Source organism: Astatotilapia calliptera, chromosome 14 (assembly GCF_964374335.1).
Source record: "Astatotilapia calliptera chromosome 14, fAstCal68.1, whole genome shotgun sequence".
Classification (NCBI taxonomy): Eukaryota; Metazoa; Chordata; class Actinopteri; order Cichliformes; family Cichlidae; genus Astatotilapia; species Astatotilapia calliptera.
In genome coordinates this window covers 25549690-25571120 of record NC_137435.1, presented here as the reverse complement: position 1 = coordinate 25571120, position 21431 = coordinate 25549690, and the positions used below count along the sequence as shown (strand labels likewise).

The window sequence follows — 21431 nt, the reverse complement described above, 5'->3', positions numbered from 1 at the left end:
CCCTTCATTACATTATTTTAATCACCTTTTAGTTAATTGAAGTTATTAATTATTATTTAATATGGACTGAGATGTGGTGACTGTGGAGATCATTTGAGTTCAGTGAACTCACTGCCATGTTCAAGAAACCAGTCTTTTATATTGCGGCCCACATACAGCCCACTTTCATCTTATCTGATTTCTGTAAGTTTAAAAATTTTACCTACACATTTAATAAATGAGAGACCCTAATATAGGACAAAAAAAGGGTGATTTCAACATTATTTCTCAGTTTTTCTTACATGGTGAAGAAATGCTGCTTTAGTAAACTAAAACAATCTGTCAGCATGGGTTTAAATTGTAAGAATAAATGTATAAAGTTACAGAAATCAATTAGTTAATTACTTTGGTGTACTGTTTTTTATTAAAGCTGTAGAACTTGTGAAAATACAGTTAAAATTCCCACATTTATGTCCTCCTTTTCCCAACGCCATCCAGCAGGCCGGATTGAGGTCAATGCTGGACCAAATCTGGTCCCTGGGCCTCATGTTTAATACCCCTGGTTTAAAGGAAAATATCTGAACCTGCTATTTGAATGTTGGCTCACATCAGACCATGCAACATTTCTACTGCCTGATTTTGTTGAGCAGGTGCAAACTGTAGCCTCAGTTTCCTGTCAATAGCTGACCGTGTGACCCTCTGCTGCTGTAGCCCGTCTGCTTCAAGGTTCGATGTGCTGCACATTCAGAGATGCTCTTCTGCATAATTTGATTGTAACGAGTAATATGAGTTAACTCTCGTGTGCAAAGTCCCTTAAATCACCTATTAAATCCCCATTCTCCATTCAGTTCAAACTTCAGCACCCTGTCACGTTTGCATGCCTAAATGCATTGGGTTGCTGTCATATGACCCATATACATCACATGATTCAGATATTTGCTTTAAGAATCAGCTGAAATGTGTACCTAATAAAGTGGCCAATGAGTCTGTTTAGCTTCTTTATAGTAGTTTTATCTTGATATCTCTGTTTTGCCAGATTGTATATTATGTTATTGTGCTTGTGTTTATATTCATTCTACTTTTAGGCTGTTTCTAATCTTGAGTTGCTGCATTCCCACTTTGGGATAAGTAAAGTATATCTTATCTTGTCTTATACAGATTTACAGCCACAGATTTACTGCATAAATCTAAGCTGGACTCAGCAAAGTTAATCCCATATTAACATGTTTTAATCAGTTGTCTTTCCCCCCCAGTTCCTTAATCTCAACCAGAAGTCTTAATAACCAGGCATTGTTAGCCAGTCATGGCACCATATATTTTAGGATAAGGCGTTTTTGTTAAAAGTGCATCCATAGAAGTTTTAAATAACTTTTGTTGAGACCTGTTGACATTTTGGAAGATGCACAACCTCAGTGGATGCATTTGGCACTGTTACTTCAGTAAGCGTTACATTTAGCAAACTAGCAAGCTGTCAGCTGAGTATAACCCTCTGTGTGAATAAGCTGTTCACACAGTGGCAGTCTGTGTACAGAGAGGCTGTAAGAGTGCACACATTGACACCATTGTTAACAGCAGCAGCTCGTCCTGTGTTAAACACGTTACAGCAGAGATGTTTACTCCTTGGTAGGCTTCAGGAACATCGGACCTGTGCCTCCCAAACGTGGGCCTGAAAGTCACTGCTCATCACAAGTGCTGGATAACACGATTTGGTCACAGAGCAAATGGTGAGGCAGCTGTAGTTAGTGAATCAGTATTGGTGCTCATTGCCGCCTACTACCACTAGATGGCATCAAAGTCCTGCACTCATTGTCAAGTGATTGAACGTAGAGGAGAGTGTGTGAGCGTTATTTTATATATTAATTTATGTTTTGTTTTTTTTGACAGACTCTGTCTTTCCATACTTGATGGAGGCTCAGGCTCTCATAGATGCTGCAGAGTGCAACAGTTTCATCGCCTACACGAACAGGATATCCCAGGATATGATAATCAGTTTAGCTGTGTAGTGTCCTTGGGTGTCAGAGGTCCACAGTGTGACCCACCTCGAGGTTACAATGCTTCAGTTTTAGTGGGAATGGAGTCTCTGAATGCAGACTCAGAACAATGCGCTCCAATAGTGTTTGCAGTTCAGCCAGTCCAAACAGACCGTCGCATAAAAGCAGTTTTTGTTCATCAAAGAATCCAAAACATTTTCATGCTCTTATGTAACTGCTTTTGCGGCGCTCTCAAACAAGTCCAGCACTATGTTCTGTGTGCAGCAACCGTTTTAAATAAACTGTTCGTTTTTGTGCCTGGTAACAATCCACTTATACAGTCAGCAGTGAATGTATAGTTAGAGCCCAGAGGAGGCAGCTGACTATTATATCCCCTTTTATTTGGATGATTTAGAGCTTTTTCACTGACCTCAGAAATCCATGAAAGACCTAAAACTGTCCTCAAAAGTCCTCATGTAGCCTCTCAAAGTCACTGTAAGTTAGTATTGCCCTTTGTTTGTTCCTGAACTGTGTCTCAGGCTGACGGCGGCGGCCCTCTGGTGTCCCTGATGGATGGCTCATAGGTGACAGCATTTGGGGTGAACAGCACGCTGGGCAGGATGCACCGGGTGTTTACGGCAACGTCGCATAATTCCCGGACTGGATCCACCGTCAGATGAAGGTTCATTCGTTCTGAGATTTTGTAATGGCACTCATGAACAGGGAAAGTGTAAAATATAAAGAAAGATTAGACTTTGATTAAAAGTCAAATTTAACTTCGCTCTGTGTGATTTCATGCACTTTATGTACCTTTTGATTTAATCTCTTTGGAGGACCAGATGTTATAAGAAAGTTTACCCATCTGGTGCTCTGAGTTGTACAGCTTGACCTGGAGGCTGGATGTAATGATAAACACCGTATGTCTGAATCACAGCAGGGCCTTGACGCCAAGTTAGGATATTAATATGAGTGTTGTGTGTGATTAATCGTATTTGTTCGAGTGTTTGACAAGCCAAAAGGTTAATCCGTGCCCTGACATTATGTTTCATTGTCTTTGGTATCCTTCGCCTTTATCATCCGCAGAGGATTACAAAGCTTTTTTTTTTCTTGTAAAGAAGGAACAAAAATGCAAACAAAGTACTGTGCAAAAGTCTTGATCCTCTCCTCATTTCTTCATATTTTGCTTCCAAAGTGTGAGCATACTTTCTTGTCTTTCCTACTTTTTATAAAGTGGTCTTGATCAATAGTTCTCCAGGTCTTCTGAAGGTTTTTAAAGGTTTTTCTTTGGACATTGGCTGCTTTTTCACTCATTTAGACTCCATTACTTGTACTTGATCATTTTCAGAGCAATGCTTTTATTTTGTTAAGCCACTGAAGACTGAGTTGTGAATCATATAAGCTTAAAAACAGCACCTAGCTAAAAGAGACAAAAGAGTGGGGTGGTCGGACGGGTCACCCTGGGCGTCGGTGGTGCTGCAGCCATGGGCTGTATGGGCCTGCGCCTCCCTGCCCTTGGTGGTCAGCGAGGAAGCTGGCTCCTCCCCCCTCCACACACGCAGGGGCTTGGGATGCAGGTGTGTCACTGAGGTGCAGGGGAGGCCCTCCTTCTCTCCCCCCTCATGGCTGCCTGTACCTTAGTTTTCCTCCACAGTTTAGACTCTCTCATTACTTTCATTCTCATGACACATACATATAGGGCCTTCGGGGTGGGCACACTGAACAGCGTCCAGAGTCTGTTCATTCAGCCTCACCTCTGGTGTCGGTGCCCACTTCTCAATTTTAAATTGCATGTAGACACCGAAGGTCTTGGGGAGGGTTACACAGTAAATATCTATGTTTCAGGTCAGGTCTTAGACTCCACCTCTGTCTCTCAGAACATGTCAGGCTCCCCCAGGTGTGGGGCCTATTTCCCAGCCAGTGGCTGGTGCCCCCACCCAATGGTGTATTGATGGTTCTCAGTATCTGGGGCTGGGTTCTTGGGTGTGTACTGGCTCATTTATCTGAATTTCACAGCCCTCAGTCTATAAACAACCCCACACACATCCTTTTTTTCCACTTCATTCACATCGGGATATGCCCAACCCGGAAGTCCCCTCTGAGGCCTTCCCCCAAACAGCAGCCTCAATTCATGCTCGTGCAATCTGCAATTATCTACTAGAAATACCAAACCTACATGAGGATGTGGTCTCAGCTAGTGAATGGGCTGGAGTAAAGCAACTAAATGACTGAACTTTAATCACCAAAAATCGCGAAGGCTCTTTAAAGCCACTTTCCGCCCCACAACCGTTTCAATAGCTATCAAAATTACCAAGCACACCTTGAGTCGTGAAACTTGTGTACTTTACTCTCAGAAACAGTCAGAGAGACTAAACTAGCAACAGGTCCCTCTGCAAATGATGAGCTCGTATAGTGGCAACTAAAAGTTGTTCTAATCAATCATTTGTATCAGTGTACGTTTCAGCCGTATGCTTAGCAACACTGACATCAAGTAGCATTAAGCTGTATTGAACATTTGACTCGTAGTTCTCAACATTTGTGTCATGAATTGAGCAGGGTACTTTGAGGAAGCCAGAGCATGAGTCTGATGACACAGCTTTTTAAAATACCACAATGACACTGCTTCTTATTTTTTTCTTAAATAAAGGAAAAACAGCTGTAGGCAATCACAGCTTTTTAGAAAATATAGTACAGCCTTTTGTTAAAGGTTTTATGCAGCAAGACATCCAAAAAAAAAGACCTAGTCTTTACTCGGTGTTAAAACCGGGTAAAGGTGGTGACATACATCATCTTTCAAGCTTGTTAGAATTGTACAAACTCTGTTTTTGCCTTATCTACTGTATTTCTACTTATGTTTACACGTGTTTTGGCAAATTAAGCAGAAATGAAGAGCGGCTCAAGGCTACACTGAGAGACATTTAACCATTAATCAAGATAATAACTGTTACAGCTCTAATATTGTGATGATTATGAAGTAATTATATTCATCTTGACCTTTTGTGTTAGCATAAAAATATTTGCTATTAGCAACTTACATGCAGATAATGTTCAAACACAACCAGATGAATTGTACTTCTGTTTACAGAGGTATCAACCCGACACGTATACAGAGAAAAACTTACATTGAATTATTGCCATTTCCTTTTTCATAATTTGTTACTTTTTGAAATTACTTTATCTATTATAAGCTACATTTAAGTACGTTTTATTTTGTTGTATTTCTCATCCAAAAAGAAATAAAAATGATTTAAAAACGATTATGTCTTTGATTTGTCACAAGTTGTTTTATTTACAACACAGTTTACAATTTTTGGCACAGAAAAAATACACTCATAAATAAGCGAGCAGTTTTAGATTCAAGTGTGCTTTCAGTGAAACAGTCTCACAAATTGACATTTTTTCCGACATGTTAGTGCAGCTTGGGTCAGATTACAGGAAGCTGAATGAGGCTGAACTGTGGCGCAGCATCTTCTGTGGACTGTGTTTGGACCTTATTTCACTGGTGCGAACAGACTGCAAAATGACATTCAATAAGTTGATTCTTTATCTCTTTTTTACTGCTAACAGGAATGTCTGCTTTGCTAGAACGTTAACTGAAGCTCACAAGTAACAAAGGAAATCAATGCTGAAGTGTTTCTGTATATGATTTGTATAAAATGTGCAGTATAAACACCCTTTGAATTCTAGTCTCAGAAAGCAAAGATCTGGAATAATTATAATAATAATAATAATAATAATAATAATAATAATAATAATAATAATAATGATGATGATGATGATACAATCACATTCAAAGAGACTTAAATATAAAGCTGAGGGTATACAGAATGGGTATAGCTACATTAAAATAATAAACTACATTACAGAAGGAGAAATATTGATCTTTCGTTTTATATAACACTTTGATCGACTTTGGAAGTGCAATTCAGCAGAGAAAGTCCCAAACTGCTGATACTGTTCTAGCAGAGAGCCGAGACCACAAAGGCACTACAGGCGCTGTAAACACAAGTCTAACTTTTCATATTCTTCCTATTACCAGTGAGCAGCTTTACTTTAATTAGTTTATTTTTTATGTAATATCTCTTGGTAATCATTTGACTCCACAGACGAGTGGAAAACTTCAAAATAGATCCAAGAAATAGATCCCGTTGTTGGCATTAGATTGAACCCCCCCAAAAAACCAAAAACAAAGGCACTTTTGGTTTATAAGGCTTAGAAACCTAGAAAACACCTTTTGCATGGAGATGATATCAGTGTTATTATCCTTCCTTCTGGATGTGCTGTGATTGTCTGCACTGCTGAGCTGTTCTTTGATTTCTGCTGTGATGGTTAGTGTGTGTATACTTATTAACTGCTTTAAAAATTTTAATTTTAATCTTCTAGTGTTATTGAAGTTCTAGATTTCTCAGAATACCTTTAGCAGTTTTAATTAGAACAAGCCCAGTTATGATTTGAGTGCCTCCACCAGCCTGTGTAGGTGGATTAAGGCAACATAAGCATAACATTAGCAAACTATCATCGTCAAAGAGAGGCCATGACCACAAAAAAACCAACAAGAAAATACAAATTCACCACCAACAGCTGTTTTTTTAAAGAATTGTTCTGGGGATTTTTCCCCTTCAGAGGCAGTTGATCTGTCTGTGCGACTGCCTCTGTGGGCCAAGCTGATGAGTCCAGTCTAAAAATCCTAAGTCGAGTGTCATTGGTCGGTGCAGCCTCTCGTGGAGGCGCTCTGCTCACTGTCCGACTGTCCCTTCCCCGGGTTCGCTCTACTTTGCCCTCTCAGTCATTTGATGCGGTGTCGTACCAGCGAGGACTCGTCCGTGATCTCACCGTTCCGGTTTCCGCATCTGCAGGGCAGGATGAGCATGAGCAGCAGGATGAGGAGGGCCAACGCGCAGACTGCCATCAGGGCGTAAGATATCATCCACACAAGAGGCTCCTTCAGTGGGCCGCCAGAGCAGTCGGCCGCCACGTCCGCTGCAGAGAAGGGTCCCTCGATCTCTGACAGAGCCACCCCATCGCTCACTGCAGTGACGTATGAGAGAGGTCTTATAACATGATCTCATAAAACCAAAAAAGCAGCATTAAGTTAGCATCACTCATACGCCCTCATTCAATACAAATTTAACAAGTGCCAAATAAAAAGAGTTAACCTGTGACTGTGAGCTAATGTTTGAGAAAAGCTGGAAAGACAGGTAAAGAGAACTTTTGCTGGACTGAGAGCTAGCTGAGGCTATCTTGACAATGAGCAAATGAACGTTTTAAACATTTAAACATTTAACTGAACAACTGTTGCTTTTAAAAGTGTGCAAAATCTATTTTTCATTCCTGTTTTTCCTCGTTTAAGGAACATTTAGAAATTGCTAAATATGGTCTCTTTGGCCGACTGGTCATGGCCGATGGCTGCCCTCCTGGTTCTGCTTGACGTTTACTTCCTGTTAAAGGGGAGTTTTTCCTTGCCACTGTCACCAAGAGCTTGCTCAAATGGGGTCATCTGATTGCTGAGATTTTCGGTGTATTATTGTAGTCTTTACCTTACAATATAAAACGTTTTGAGGGTTCCTGTTGTTGTGATTTAGCCCATAAAAATAAAATTAAATTGAATTTGGTGGAACTGGAAGAAATTATTCATGCACAATTATTGCCTTGTTTACCTGCTTAGATAAATGATCTCTTTCATGCCTCCAAATGACACAGACCATTAACACATTGCAGCAAGCGAGCTCACGTCACTCCTATTTTATAATCTTTACATTGGCTTCAGGATGTCTTGAAATTCTTGTTCTCACATACAGAGCATTAAACAGCCAGGCTCCAGACTTTATCCCAGCTTTTTAATCAAGCACACTGCTGCTCGTAGTCTTCGATGACGGGCTCAGGCATCAATTTTTTTTAAACAATGGCATTTAACTTTCTTATTTATTTTACCTGCCCTGCTTAGACATTAAATGCTGTCACAAGCCTCCAACCTTAAGCCTACAAAAGTGTTTGCTCAGTACACAACAAAAATGAACTTTGTACTTTAGTATTAGGGAGGGAGGCTTGGCCAAAGTTCATTTTTCCACAGAACTATGAGGAAGTGCCACTGAAGGCTTAACCTTTGACGTTTAGATCTCAGTGAACAGGACACTGTGTTGAGCTCTTGGTCAGGGAGCCTGAAAGTGGCTGACTTTAGGACTTTGCCTGTCAGTAAGTTATCATTAGCTGATGTCTGGTTTACTCTGTACTTTAGGATTTCTGCTGTAGTTTCTCATAAAAAGCGAAATATTTACAGACATGTAACTGCAGTAAGTGGCACCAGTATGAACCCTGACCTGCACAGCTGCTGAGTGCGAAGCCCAGTCTCCGCTGAGTGCGGTCAAACACTACGTAGAAGCCTTCCATAACAGTGGCGCCGATCACCATGCCATTTGTTGACGACGACACCCCGAAACGGAAGCAGTCCAGCGTGCCGTCAACGTCCGTGATTGGCTGGATGTAAAGCTGTGAGATGACAAGAAATGAGGATGAGATGAGTTTGTCTTTGTTTGATGGAAGCTCTAGAGAAGGAATGATTATATGATTATATATGTGCCTGGCACCTGAGGCAGAATGGTGACGCGGAACGACTCGCTGGTGTTCGTGGCCCTCAGGTAGATGGACAGCTTAGGGAAAAACCTCCAGGGGTTCTCTCCCTTCATCCAACATGCTAACTTGGTGCCTTCCCAGAACCCTGAAGAAAACTCCTCGATCTGAATTAAAAACAAAAACAAAAAAAAAAACACAGGAGGAAAGAGAAAAAGAAAATAAGACAGTCACAGTAAGAAATTGACAGAGACAGAAAAGAGACAGTGCGAAGGATAAAAAGGATAAAGACAGAAAAAGAAGGTCAACATAGCACCAAAACAAGTTTTGATGTTCTGCTTTCATTTTCCTACTTTGTATTCATCTGCAAGGATGTGGCTGCTTTAATTGAAAATGTTGCCTCCAAGTTCAAATTAACCTTGGGAACTGTTTGTGTGCAGTTCCAAAAAGGTGAGAAATGTGCAAAGCCTAATGGTAAATAAACAAAGGCATGGAGCGCGCGCACACACACACACATATATATTTTTATAACAGGAAAAAAAACCCCTCGATCCCTCCACTTAAAGCTACTACGTCCTTGAACAGTGAGTGTGTGCTATTCTCCCCTGCATATCTTTGCTCTGACAACATGTTTCATCATTGTCTGTGGAGCGGAGGCAGCATACCAGAGAGCTGCGTATGATGGCTTCTACCAATGCATTGAAGACGTTGACAGGAAGTCGCAGCAGAGTCGTCCCACTGTCGACTATAGCTTTATCCATGTTATACTGAAAGAAAGAGAGAAAGAGTGACGTGCGGTAGGGTTTGTTCTCGCTGCAACGGACTCCTATGGAAGACCTTGAGCAAACAAAAGAATATAAAATGAGGAAGTTCTTTCACAAGCAGACAAACTGGATTACACTGCTCTGCAGCACTCCTACTCAGCTTCTCTTACATTTCAGTGTTTTAACCTTGACACAGCAAGTTAATCAAGTGCTGTGAGTCAACTTCCAAGTCAAAGTTACAGTTCACTTTGAAATAGTGCAGTGTGGAGTTAGGATCAGACAGTGAGAGAAGCGATTCAGACCGTGAAGTTTTACCTCTCTGCAGTCCAGATTCAGATTCTGGTCTCCCACCTCCAGCTTCAACACCTCCACCTGGTAGTACCACTCTTCTATTATAGGGGTGTACCACACTGAGCCTCGATACAGACTTGGTTCAGCCCCACCCATTATCTAAGAGAAGAAGATAACCAGAATTACTGCCTTTTATTTTTTTTGCCTCAGTAAATCAGCTAAGTTGCAGTTTACACATCTGTTTAGCTTCACCACTTCAGTATCTAACTAAACTTAAAATTAGAGCCTGATAGGAATAGGATTCTTAAGACAGATAAATATCGATACTTAGTGATCTAATTCTGACATATCGGCCAATTGTTTCTTTTTCCAAACACTCAAAACACAAACAACAGATTTCCATAACATTTGTTATGTGTACTTATTTGTGCATTATGATAGTTATTATGTACTCATTCACGCTCTGCTCGGCTTTTGTTTGTGGCATTCCAAACATGTTGCTAACAGAGGGAGTGGCAGAGAGCCATGTGGTGGAAAAACTATGGTGTTTCCACCGTCTCCCTTTTTACCTTTTTTAAATCAGCTGTTACAAATATCGATACAGTTAGATCTACTTAATATCCTAATCAATATTAGTCAGAAGTGCTTCACAGAACGTTGTGATATCCCTGTGACCTTTGACCTCTTTGATATATAATGTTGTTGCTTCATCGTTGTATCTGACTTGTGTGAGAATCTCTCATTTTTAGCATATGACTTGTGGCCTAAAACATTCTTAGTGGATGTTCGGGCAGAAACTTTCACCACTGTGAAGGAATAAAACCACACAATCATCACCAGGTCAAGTGTGCCACATTAAATATCCAACAAGAATACACTCTAGCAAATGTTTATCCCCGTGCCCACACTCTGACAGACCACAGTCAATAAACACACATACACGCACAAGCACCCTGCCATCTTATCCATCTGTCTGCACCAGCGGGTCACATGATGGAGATGCGGTGAGCGAGGCACCAAGGTCGAAAGTATTACGGCGACAGACTTGCTCTCAGCAGGATGCTATCTTAGCTTAATTAGCTCCAGTCAAAGTAGAAAGGCCTTCCAATGTGGAAACACAGTGACATGAAGGACATCAGCTATGACGTTTATAAAAAGGTGCTGGTCACACACACAAGCTATCAAAATCTCAGACAGAGATCCAAAATATAAAGACTGTTTAAAACCAATGTTTTTATCTAATCAAACTCCTCCTTGGGGTGTTACTTCTGACTACTCACAAGACTGCCGCCCGTAGTGTCTGTTTCGCTGCCGGCTGACAGTCCAGCACCACACATCTGGAGGGAAAAGACGTCAGGAATTCCCAGCTGTCTCACCACGGAGTTGAAGAAGGGCTCCACGGACGAGTCAGGCTGGTGGAGACACACGAGACGGTGTTAAATAATGTTGATCGAGTGAAACCTTTACACTTGCGTTTCATACCTTTAGCTTGTGTAACTACACAGATTGTAAAAGCTTCACACACAACATCGTAGAAAATCAATCACCTCAAACATCAGCTCTATTGAATGGAAATGCTGAAATGTGTTTTTATGTGACAGCGGTGTATCATCAGTTTGGACTGTGATATGTTCACTCCTGTTTTCCTCCACAGTGTCACCATGTCATGCATGACAAACAGCCTGGAAGAAAGTTCAACCTCAGCACTCAGGAGTCGCCAATAGCACAAAGTGGTCAGTGTAAGCGTATCGGCTCCACAATCACTGACATTTGATCCCAAAGGTTGTTGCAGTCAGCGCAGAATGAAGGTACGTATTGTGCAGTTTGCGCTGACGTCTTTAACGCTCCATTAAGACGAGATTAATCTGTTAAAAAAAGCTGACACTGGGTAAAGCACCTTGATTTAGCTCTTCTTTTGAAAAAAGAAAACTGATTAATTCACATCTATGGTATAAGGGGAGATGGAAGTAAGAGATGACAAAATACAGCAACAACATAACCTCACCCCATCATTTTATAAGAAAAACACACACTCCTGTAATTATATCACAAACAAGTTTTCTTCTTTCATGTGAAAAGTGGATGATGACATTCAGATAAGATTAGACCGCAAAGTTATTCAGTGGTTTAACAGAAATGGAGGCGAGCAGGAAGCCATGCAATGCTGTCACATTCCCTTTGTGAAACCTGCATGTTCACATTTTCTCAGGTTTTGCTTCCTCCTTCTGCTCTCATCCTTAGGTTTGTGTTTAATTCCACATACATGGAAAACAGCACTTTAATTAGCCAAATCATTTTGCAACGATTCATACAGAAACAGAATTCAACCAGAGTATGGTGTTTGTGCTCCAAAAATGACATTCTGCAAATATGACACACCAAGAAATTGACGAGTAAGGAGCAAATATCCCACGGAGAACACAGGTGGATGCTGGGGCTGTTCCAGGGGTTAAAACAGCAGTGACTCAGGGCAGCAGTCAGAGGATTTGCAGCTTAAGTAGACTGCTAAATTGGAAGGGTGTTTGATATGTGATGTGAGGAGTGGGAGGCATGTAAGTGAGAATGACGTTGCTTGTCCGGACAAGCTCTGAGGATTCACTCAATATAATTAGTTTATGTTATTTTAGTAATCAATGCTTTTATAGTCACTTCGGTGGTGCTTTTGGTAGCACTGTTGCCTCACAGCAAGAAGGTCCTGGGTTCAAATCCACCAGCTGGTACTTTGTTTTGTTTTCCCCACTGTCCAAAGATATACATGTTAGGTTAGCTGGCGATTTTTATATGGCTGTAGACCTGAATGTGTCTCTCTGTTAATCCTGTGATAGACTGGCAATCTGTCTAGTATACCACGCCTTTCACCCTATGACAGTGGCTCCAGGCCCCCACAACCCTGAATTGGACAAGTGTAAGAAAACGGTTGAACAGAACACAAATGAAATAAATCAAATCCCCATTTTTTTCACAATTCACATATGAGTGCGCCAAAACGTCTGTGTCGTCTTTGTTTTCATTAGAGTGTAAAACAGCTTCTTACTAGTTAATGTCACACTGGGCAGAAATCAATGACTTTGCTTAATAACTTTACGCAAACTTGTAAATGAGTATCTCCCGTACCCGTGCCAGCACAGGATAGGCCAATCCCAGGATGCCTTGCCAGTTGATCCCAGGGAGGAAGAAGCCATCAGAAGACAGGATGGCGGCGATGTTGATGTTGATGGTCCCGTTTGGGCCTCTGGGAATAGAGACGCTGTCTATTCCCAGCTCACCTTCCCAGTTGCCTTGGGTGTACCTTACAGCTACAGTGCGACCGGTTGAACGGTAGGTACTGGAACTAAAAGCAGGAGAAAGGAAAACAGAATATGTAAACAGTTACAAAGCTATATATAACAAAAACTGAATGTATTTACTATGTTATACTACAGTTATTACAAAATGCAAGCAGGCAGTATTCCAGCCACTCACAGTGCAGTGTTGAAGTAATGAGTAATAAATTGGTGTGGAGCTGCAGCCACGGCAAAGTTACTGCTACCCGTATCCACCAGGATGTTCAGCTGGAAAACAGAAGGCACAGTTTGTTTTAACAATCACTCCAGCTATCTGTTACCCCCCCTCCCCCCACTTACATGGCCCCAGAATCACATGGTAAAAAAGAAAAAAAGAAAAAAAAGAAAAGAATGACAGCTAAGCACAGTGGGATGCATTCACAAGCCTTTAAGCTTTAAAAAGACATTAAAGTTTGTTTGCAGATATGATTAGAGGAGAAGGGAGAAAGATAGATGTGAGAAATTTCCCCACAGCATGAAAACACAAAAGGTAAATTACACGACAGTTCTCAAGGAAACAATGAAAGGGAAATGGGCCATAAAAATAGCCGAACATAAAGAAGGTTATATCTCTTTTAGGGGCGTTTCGTGCCCATCTGAAAGATTCATATAGAACCGTAAATGGACATTTTCTCTGGAGGAAGAAAACGCAGCTTGGTTGCAGCTAAAATTAATTACACATTTTTAATAACGTCTGTAAACATTATTTTAGCAGCACACACGAGAGGAAATGATACACATGAAGTTGCAACGGCACTACTTTTGGTTCAGTTCTAGTGTTGGACAAACTGGTGTGAAAGGTCTTCGTCATTAACAATGCACCTCGGACGTAAGTGTTCACTGAATGTGTGATCTGAGAGTCAAACACGACAGCCTCAAGCTGCTTTCATGACTGTATGACCTAACCAGTTGTTTGGTATGTGTCATGTGAACAGTGGGGACGAGTTAACAGCACTTGAGATCAAGTTGTCTTCCAGGCATCGAGTCAATGAACAGGAACAAATAAACAGCAGACTTCTGTCACCTTCATGTTTCAGCTGTGGCCATGTTAACACTCGCTGGCAAGCATTCGCCACCGAGGCGGGGGTCATAAACCTAATGCCCCGACGCCACCTGATGAATCAGCAACAAAGACTCGTGGCAATCTATGAAAACTGAGCAGCTCATTAGACATGTTCAAATGTAAACAGCGGTTTCAACAACTGATCGACTGTCGCCTCGTTGCGTTTGCCTTTACATTAAGGCGCACCACAACAGCGGGCAATAGTTTACTTAAATTACATTTCAGATAAACGCTTGTTGACCATTACGCTACACTGTTTGCTTATGAGCGCAAACTTTCTTACTCATTTCCTTGTAGCCGACATCCCACCGGCATGCTCAGGTTCATTTGGCCTTTATGAAAGCAGGTCTGTAATTATCAACCACATGTTATCGACTGGTTCACTCAGCCATGGGAAACCCCTGTTGAGCCGGGCTTATCAGTTCCTCCTCATTGCGCTGGCTCCTGTCCCACCACTGTCACTGTGCCATCCAAAACTCCTCTGCCACCTTAGCAGATGGCAGCAGGCCACTCACACAAGGCCTGAACCAGTCAAACAGGCCTGACTGGAAAATTCTGATATCCTGTGGTGAAGGAGAATAGCGAGAAGGGAAAGCAAGGGCAGCTCCTTATCCCCACACCACTTATCTTTTTACTAGTCACACTATCCTCCCTTTGTCAAGCTTCAGAGCTTCAGGCAAGTCTCTTCCCCTGCTGAGGCAGTCTGCAGTTGAGCGTTCGCTGTCTAATTGGCGGTAGCTCCATGGAGGCAGCGTGCATCTGCTACCTGTTTGTACCAATTAGCAGATGTGAGGCTCTCCAGCCAACACTCAGCCTGTGTGTGCCACATGCTAACAGACGCCGCAATTAGTGGCTGATTTGAATAGTGCCTCATTGAACACCGCGGCCCTGTAATCACATCATCATCTAGTTAGAATAATATTGAGAGTATAACTCAATAGTATCGAGTTACACGACATTTTGCCACCGCATAAACAATCTGAACCAAAGCAGATGGCTCTCTGCTGGCAAGGTTTCACTAAAAGACTAGAAGATCAAGAGGTGAAGCTTCCTCTATCTTTACTGTGCATCATAAACCAATTAAAGAAGTCTGAGCCTACAATTATGTTCACACATTCGTAATATTAACATCCTGGAAATTGTGCAAGAACGACTTTAAACGCGAACAAATAATAAAAATGGCTGTTTAGCAGGTATCTGTATCAAGTTCAGCTTTCAGGTGGTTTTAATGCTTGATGCAGCAATATGGATCCATTCTGCGATTAAGCGAGCTAGCCTTAAAAAAAACACTCCATAATCTCCATAATCTCACCCAAATGTGAACAATTCAACAAAAAACAAAGAAACAAAAAACTAAATGGCAATAGCCAAACCCCTAAACATGTCATTAACTTTCTGTGAATGTTCTCTGCACAGAAAGTTTTCTGACAAAGTAGGAAACACACAGCTGTAATAAAAAAACACCATAAAGACTGCGCCCTTTCTGATTTAATGTTTTCTAAAGGTGAGCCACCACTGACACATACATACTCCTCCCAATAGAGAAACATATTTAAAATACCAATATGCTGAATATAACTGAATAGTAATCTTAGTTCCAGTGCTAATGCATTGATGACATTTGCTTAACTGACTGACTTTTATGATTGATAATCTATTGTTATACATTTACCTGTTGAATAATGATAAGTAATAAGGGTAAAGGGGAATTTTCTTCTTTGGGGAACACTATAAAGTGTTCTTTTCTATTAGGACAAAAGTCATTAAGCACTGTGACTTGATAATAAGGAAGTGTGGGAAGTGTACTCTGGCAAGTGCTGCAATGTTATCCTCAGCGACATGGCAGGTAGCGCAGATAAGCCTCTGTGAGCCTGAGAAACTGAGATGTGCTGCCCAAGAGTCTTAAAAGCTCTGATCTGTTTAACTCGAGATGCCCCGGGGCAACAGGTCAACTTACTAATGAGATAATTCACCTTTGCTTTAAGCTCCAATTCAAAGACAACTACTTTACAACACAAAGGCAAATCGCTGCCACCCTTAAAGCCTCATGTATTTTTAATAGTGACGGGAGCTCCAGCTCACCCAGATTTAGTCCTCCTCAATTATTAATATGATCTTGTTAGGCGCTTTACATAACAAGCAGTATAAAAATGACGTTCTAATAAATTACACGTACGCATTTCCAAGTTCTGCAACCAAAAGAACCCATATGGAAAAGATATATATAAATATTATAAAGTTTGTATCTGTCTTGTGTGAAACTTGTATGAAAAGCATATAAGTGTGAAAACAGATATAAGATCCCTTGAAAAATTATATAATGAAACTTGTATGTTTTGGATACTTACTAAAACAATGTATGAAAGTAATGCGAAAGTGGCCACTTTCATGAGTAAATCATGTAAGCCTTATATGATTTACTCATGAAAGTGGCCACTTTCATGAGTAATCACATATAAGTTTTTACTATTTCTTTTCCGTATGGGAATAGCAGCCAACGAATATCCCTGCTGTAGAGCAAGTGCTATTTTGTACAACTCTCGGGGTGCTCTCTGCTGCCTGGGATCCTGGTAATCCCTGTCAGCTGCCTGCTAAGAAACACTGGTCCTCGCAGGCAGCATCATGTGAGTGCATGTGAGCCAGAGAAAGAGTGTTGGTGTTGGTGGTGGGGGTTTAGTCTACAGACCCCTAGGCTATAATGAGGCTGAAGCACCCTCACAGCTATATTATCCTTCCTCCGTGGTCCCAGGCGAGCCTAAAAGTAAGAATGTACTAGACATACTTATCTTCCCATGACCCTCTGCTGCAGGGGTAAATTTAAACCTCATATTTTGAAGTATAGACTTAATAGCTTGAAAAAAAAATATGGCTGTTAAAGGAGTCAGTGATTGAACATTGGTGGTGGCTTACGACACCAGCTATCATCCACCTACGATGAAGGCTTCATCTCCACTCACACCTTGCATCAGGTGACCTCAACAGGTCACAAGATGTGGTGGGGTGAAGTCTCACAGTAGTTTCACCCTTCCCACCTTGACTCATGTGACGACTCACATGACCAAGTGGATCAGGGACCCTGAGGACCACTTCCACTGGGGATTAGATACCTGACTTCTTTCTTTCTTTTCTTTTTTTTTAAGAAATGAAGGAGCCTCTTGGGTAATAGAGATCTAGTCTGTTGCCTTATTTTTTCAAACGTTCAAGATGACCTACACAGACATTTAAAAGCATATTTAAATACACAGTGCTGTATAGATGGGTATCCATGGCCCTGAGTCAAAACAAACACACCCAGCCCACCTTCTGACCACTGGATCACATGGTGGATGGACCAGCCCCTATTCACACATACACAGTAAACACACTACAAATGCATCCAGGAAAAAACAAATAAACACAAAAACACAAAACACACACAACACAGCGCAAATACAGTGATTAAAGTGGTGCGTTTAAGTCTAAATGAGAAACGTAAAAAAGAGTTAAAACAGACAGCAGCTCAGGAGCTACATTACCTTTTGACCAGGAGTACCGATTGACATTTCTATGTAGTAGCCTCTCCCAGAGTCTCCTTGCAAATTATTCACCATGTCCAGAAAGTTCACGGTACCGGTGGGATCAGAGGCCAGAGAGAGACCGCTTCCATCAGACTTTAACGCTACTCTCCGAAGAGACGTCAAATTCACATCCGATGAGACGTTGTACTTCCCTGGGTATATTTTCAGCGGTATGGAAAAGTAACAATAGGACACGCCGAAGTACAAACTCAAAGCAAATGCCCCAAACGAAACGAAAGTTGAGTATGCCATGTTAGTTTTTTGTTGTTTTGTTTTTTATCACGCCAGTAACAACAGAGAAAGTCTCAGAAAAAGACTCCTGTTCCGTGCTCAAACTTTTCTCCTCAAGTTTTCACACTGGCCCGTACTGCGGTCGCCATCATGGAAACGATCCCGCTTCACCGTCAAAAAGACACCGTACATGGTGACATGCTTCCGCGGTGTGAGTGACACTGAACTGTCCGCTGTCGATCGATTTCCAGCGAGGAATTTCACCTCCATCTACTCTTACGACGGCGCCAAGCGAGCCCAAACAGAAGACTGAACTTCCGGCAGTTGCTTTCAAGTTAAAGCACACGTAACTGTTGTAACGGCCACACAAAACAGGCGTTTAACACGCTAGGTAAAGTTAGATAAATTATGAATGGGATTTATGCAATTTTTGCATTTCTAAAAGCTACTTTCAGTCGCTCCCTTATTCGCAGTGTTTGATTTGCCAGATTTGTATTTTACACCAGATAAGACAACTCCAAAAGGTTTTCTGTCTCTCTTAATTCATAGCGATTCTAATAGGGGTTTATTATTAGACAGATGTAAAGACATTTGTGTCTCATCTAATTCAAAGCCAGTCGAATAGTGGTTTATTTTGAAGGCGCAGTTGCCGAGCTGTAGGTTTTTACCACATCCTTTACTCCTGGTATCAGGCTGAGTGATGTGATTCCACGATGCATGACTTCCTTCCACAACTTGGACTGCTGTAAACCGGACTGATAGCACTGGGGGGCATGTGCCCATTTTTAAAAGACTGTAATTAGATTTCCCCACACTGCTCCACAGATTTTGCTTCACTTATGTGATCAGAACAAATTGTTTTTTCTGTCATCTACCCGAAACCTTTTGTTGTCTTTTTGTGGTAATCTATCTATCTATCTATCTATCTATCTATCTATCTATCTATCTATCTATCTATCTATCTATCTATCTATCTATCTATCTATCTATCTATCTATCTATCTATCTATCTATCTATCTATCTATCTATCTATCTATCTATCTACTTTTAAAATGTTATTGTGCAAATCAGTTTAACTAATGCAATAGTTATCCGCTTCTTCTAATTCAGGAGAATAATGCAAACTAAAACTACATAATAATTCACAATCTTTAACTAGGGGTATAACATGGCATAAAATAATATTATAATTTAACAGGTGTCTTTTTTCCCATTTTAAACACCCTTTAAATCCTGTTATTGGGATTGCTGTGCAGCTCCACATTTATGTAGTGACTAGTATTAGTTAACACAGCCTCAGTTCTGATTCCTCCCCTAACCAACTTCCTCATCATGGCCAGAGTATAAAACACCTGTGCCCTGTATCTTGGCTCCTGGTGTCCAGTTATGTAATTAAATGTGTCTTAACAAAGGTTAACTTTACATATTAGTTCAACGTAGTGTATGTGGGTTAGCTTCTTGTTATGTGTTTGTCCCTGTCACCTGGGGCCTGTACTACAACCTGGTTCACTTACCCTAATGTTACACCATTGTGGTTATCACCTGGATGAGAAACTGTAAGCTTTCCCAAGCATGAATACGAGCCATTCAGCCGTGTAATACAGCAGTGTAATACAGTATTTAAGCTTTCCTTTGGTAATCAACATTATATGAATGTGTTTAACTGGAACAGTGCTCTAAGTATTAGTCCATTTAAACCCAACTATTTGCTAAAGCATAGTACTCGCCTTAGTCTGGTGAGTAAGACTAAGGCCTAAGAAGAATTACAGGTTTATGTTCTTTTAAATTGTGTTTTTTTTCTCATGGCATACAAGCTACATAGTTTCAGCTGCAACATCAGCTGTGTTAAACTGTTTAGTGGTGAGTAAGGAGGTGGCTTATAAGGATATTGCTTTCAAAGGAGGAGAAAAATGCAAGAAATAAAAATCTCCTTTCCTCACCGCGCTCCATCAGGGACACACTAACTTTAGATTCTAACAACTGGACCCTTATGGTGTCTACACACTGATATCTGAGGGATCTCCCAGGAGGTATAATACGGTTTTCTGAAAAACTGGCCTGTAGGTGGTTTCATGCATGTTTCTCGTGACTCAAACATGACCTACATGAAGCAGCTGGATCTGCAGAATAAGTCATTATGGTAATGAAACAATAAAGTGTAACCCTCATAACACTGGGAATCAGGGCTAAAATAAATCCTTTGTGTTACAGACCTCTGAGAAGGTGTGAAGGGTCACAAGATGCTTACAATTTTCAGTAATCTTTGTGGTGAATCCTAATGCACGTTTGTATTAGACTCCACTGCTTTCCTGGATTTCAAAACAAACTCTCGTCTCTCTCCCCCCATGCAGATACTGCTATGTTATGAGTTGGTGCCTGAGTAACCCATGGAGTTACAAAGGTAACTTCCCCTTGGTAGGGTCTCCCAAGGTAAATGGGTTATAGGTAGGGAGCAACAGAGACCCAGTTACCTTACCAGGGATGGGATACTGGAGCACCACCCTGGAGCCAGGCCTAGTGGAGGTGATGTCGGTGAGTTCCTGGTGGTCGGACCTTCACCCATTAGACACAACTGTGGCTCACTGCCTGCTCGGGGAGCAATAGGCGCATTTAGGCCAAAGACTGAAGCCTTGTTTTTGAATATGGATTGAGTTTTTGATATGTTGGTCATTGCGAGTTTTAAGGTCTTATGTGTTCAAATTAATTGTGTAAGACACTATTCTTGTTTCCTCCCAGCAGCTTGAGCCTCTGCCTAGTTATGGAAAGGTTTATTATAAAATGTCTTGTCGGTAATGTCTGAATTTACAGCATCATTTTTATATCTTCGTTTATTGCTTGCTATTTGTGAAGATATTCTACAAAGATGACTCGGTTCAAGTTATACCAGTATTGAGGACGCTGAAACTAGGCTTTCACTAGAAGTCTTAATTCCATTGTTCAACTTATGTGTATATCTGAAAGTCTACAATAAAAATACCTGTAAGTACTCAGCCTTGTGCATTGGAAAACCCATGTCCAGTATCTTTTATTAGCACACCACACTCCAAGTATGCTATGTGTATAATCTTGTTCTGAGTGTAACCAGTGGTTTGCACCATGCAAACTCTCTGTATTTACGTTCATGAGGGCATCTCTTGGTTGGTTGAGACGCCTGCCTCTTCAAGTCCTATTGGTTAGATGTTTTCTTAAGCATTGAAATAATCCTATCATTCACTTTATTTTTCTTCTGTGGTCTTTCAGGCCTTGTAGTGTTGCTGAGCTACTCAATGCATTCGTTCTTTTTAAGATGAACCTTACTGTTGATTTGGCCAATCCTGAAGTTCTTCCTATCTCTCTTAGGTTTTAGGGTTTGTTTGTTTTTTTGCAGGCTAATGATGGCTTCCCATATTTTAAATTACAATTAAAAGCTATGAAACACAAATCCAACACTTGAATCATGTTCAGATGCACTATATTACAAAAGTGTTTCATCTTCTACCTTCACACATATATGAAATTGAGTCACATCCCATTCTTCATCCATAGCATTTAATATAATGTCAGCGTACCATTTGCAGCTATAATGGCTTTGAAACTCTTCCACACCAAGCTCTCTCATCCATGTTAGATGACTACCGTTCTCCTGGCAATGGCTAAACCCATGCTTGTCCGTCAGATTGCCAGTGTCTACTGATCTGAGTCCAGTGGT

General features: G+C 41.1%; 1 protein-coding gene and 1 long non-coding RNA gene across 2 annotated transcripts; one reads left to right on the top strand and one right to left on the bottom strand.

Annotated features, from left to right (window-relative positions):
• Positions 1-5210: 5210 nt before the first annotated feature.
• Positions 5211-18048, bottom strand: bace2 (beta-secretase 2). Its single transcript, XM_026192640.2, has 9 exons — positions 17470-18048; positions 13031-13119; positions 12683-12899; positions 10849-10980; positions 9593-9727; positions 9179-9280; positions 8531-8680; positions 8264-8432; positions 5211-6974 (listed from the first exon to the last, which is right to left on the bottom strand). Exons 1-9 carry the CDS (start codon positions 17761-17763, stop codon positions 6733-6735), a joined length of 1530 nt encoding a protein of 509 aa, XP_026048425.2. The 5' UTR covers positions 17764-18048; the 3' UTR covers positions 5211-6732.
• LOC145419941 (uncharacterized) lies at positions 17995-20751 on the top strand. The gene is made up of 2 exons (XR_013901196.1): positions 17995-18133; positions 20095-20751. It is a non-coding gene; the product is annotated as an uncharacterized LOC145419941 (long non-coding RNA).
• Positions 20752-21431: the final 680 nt, after the last annotated feature.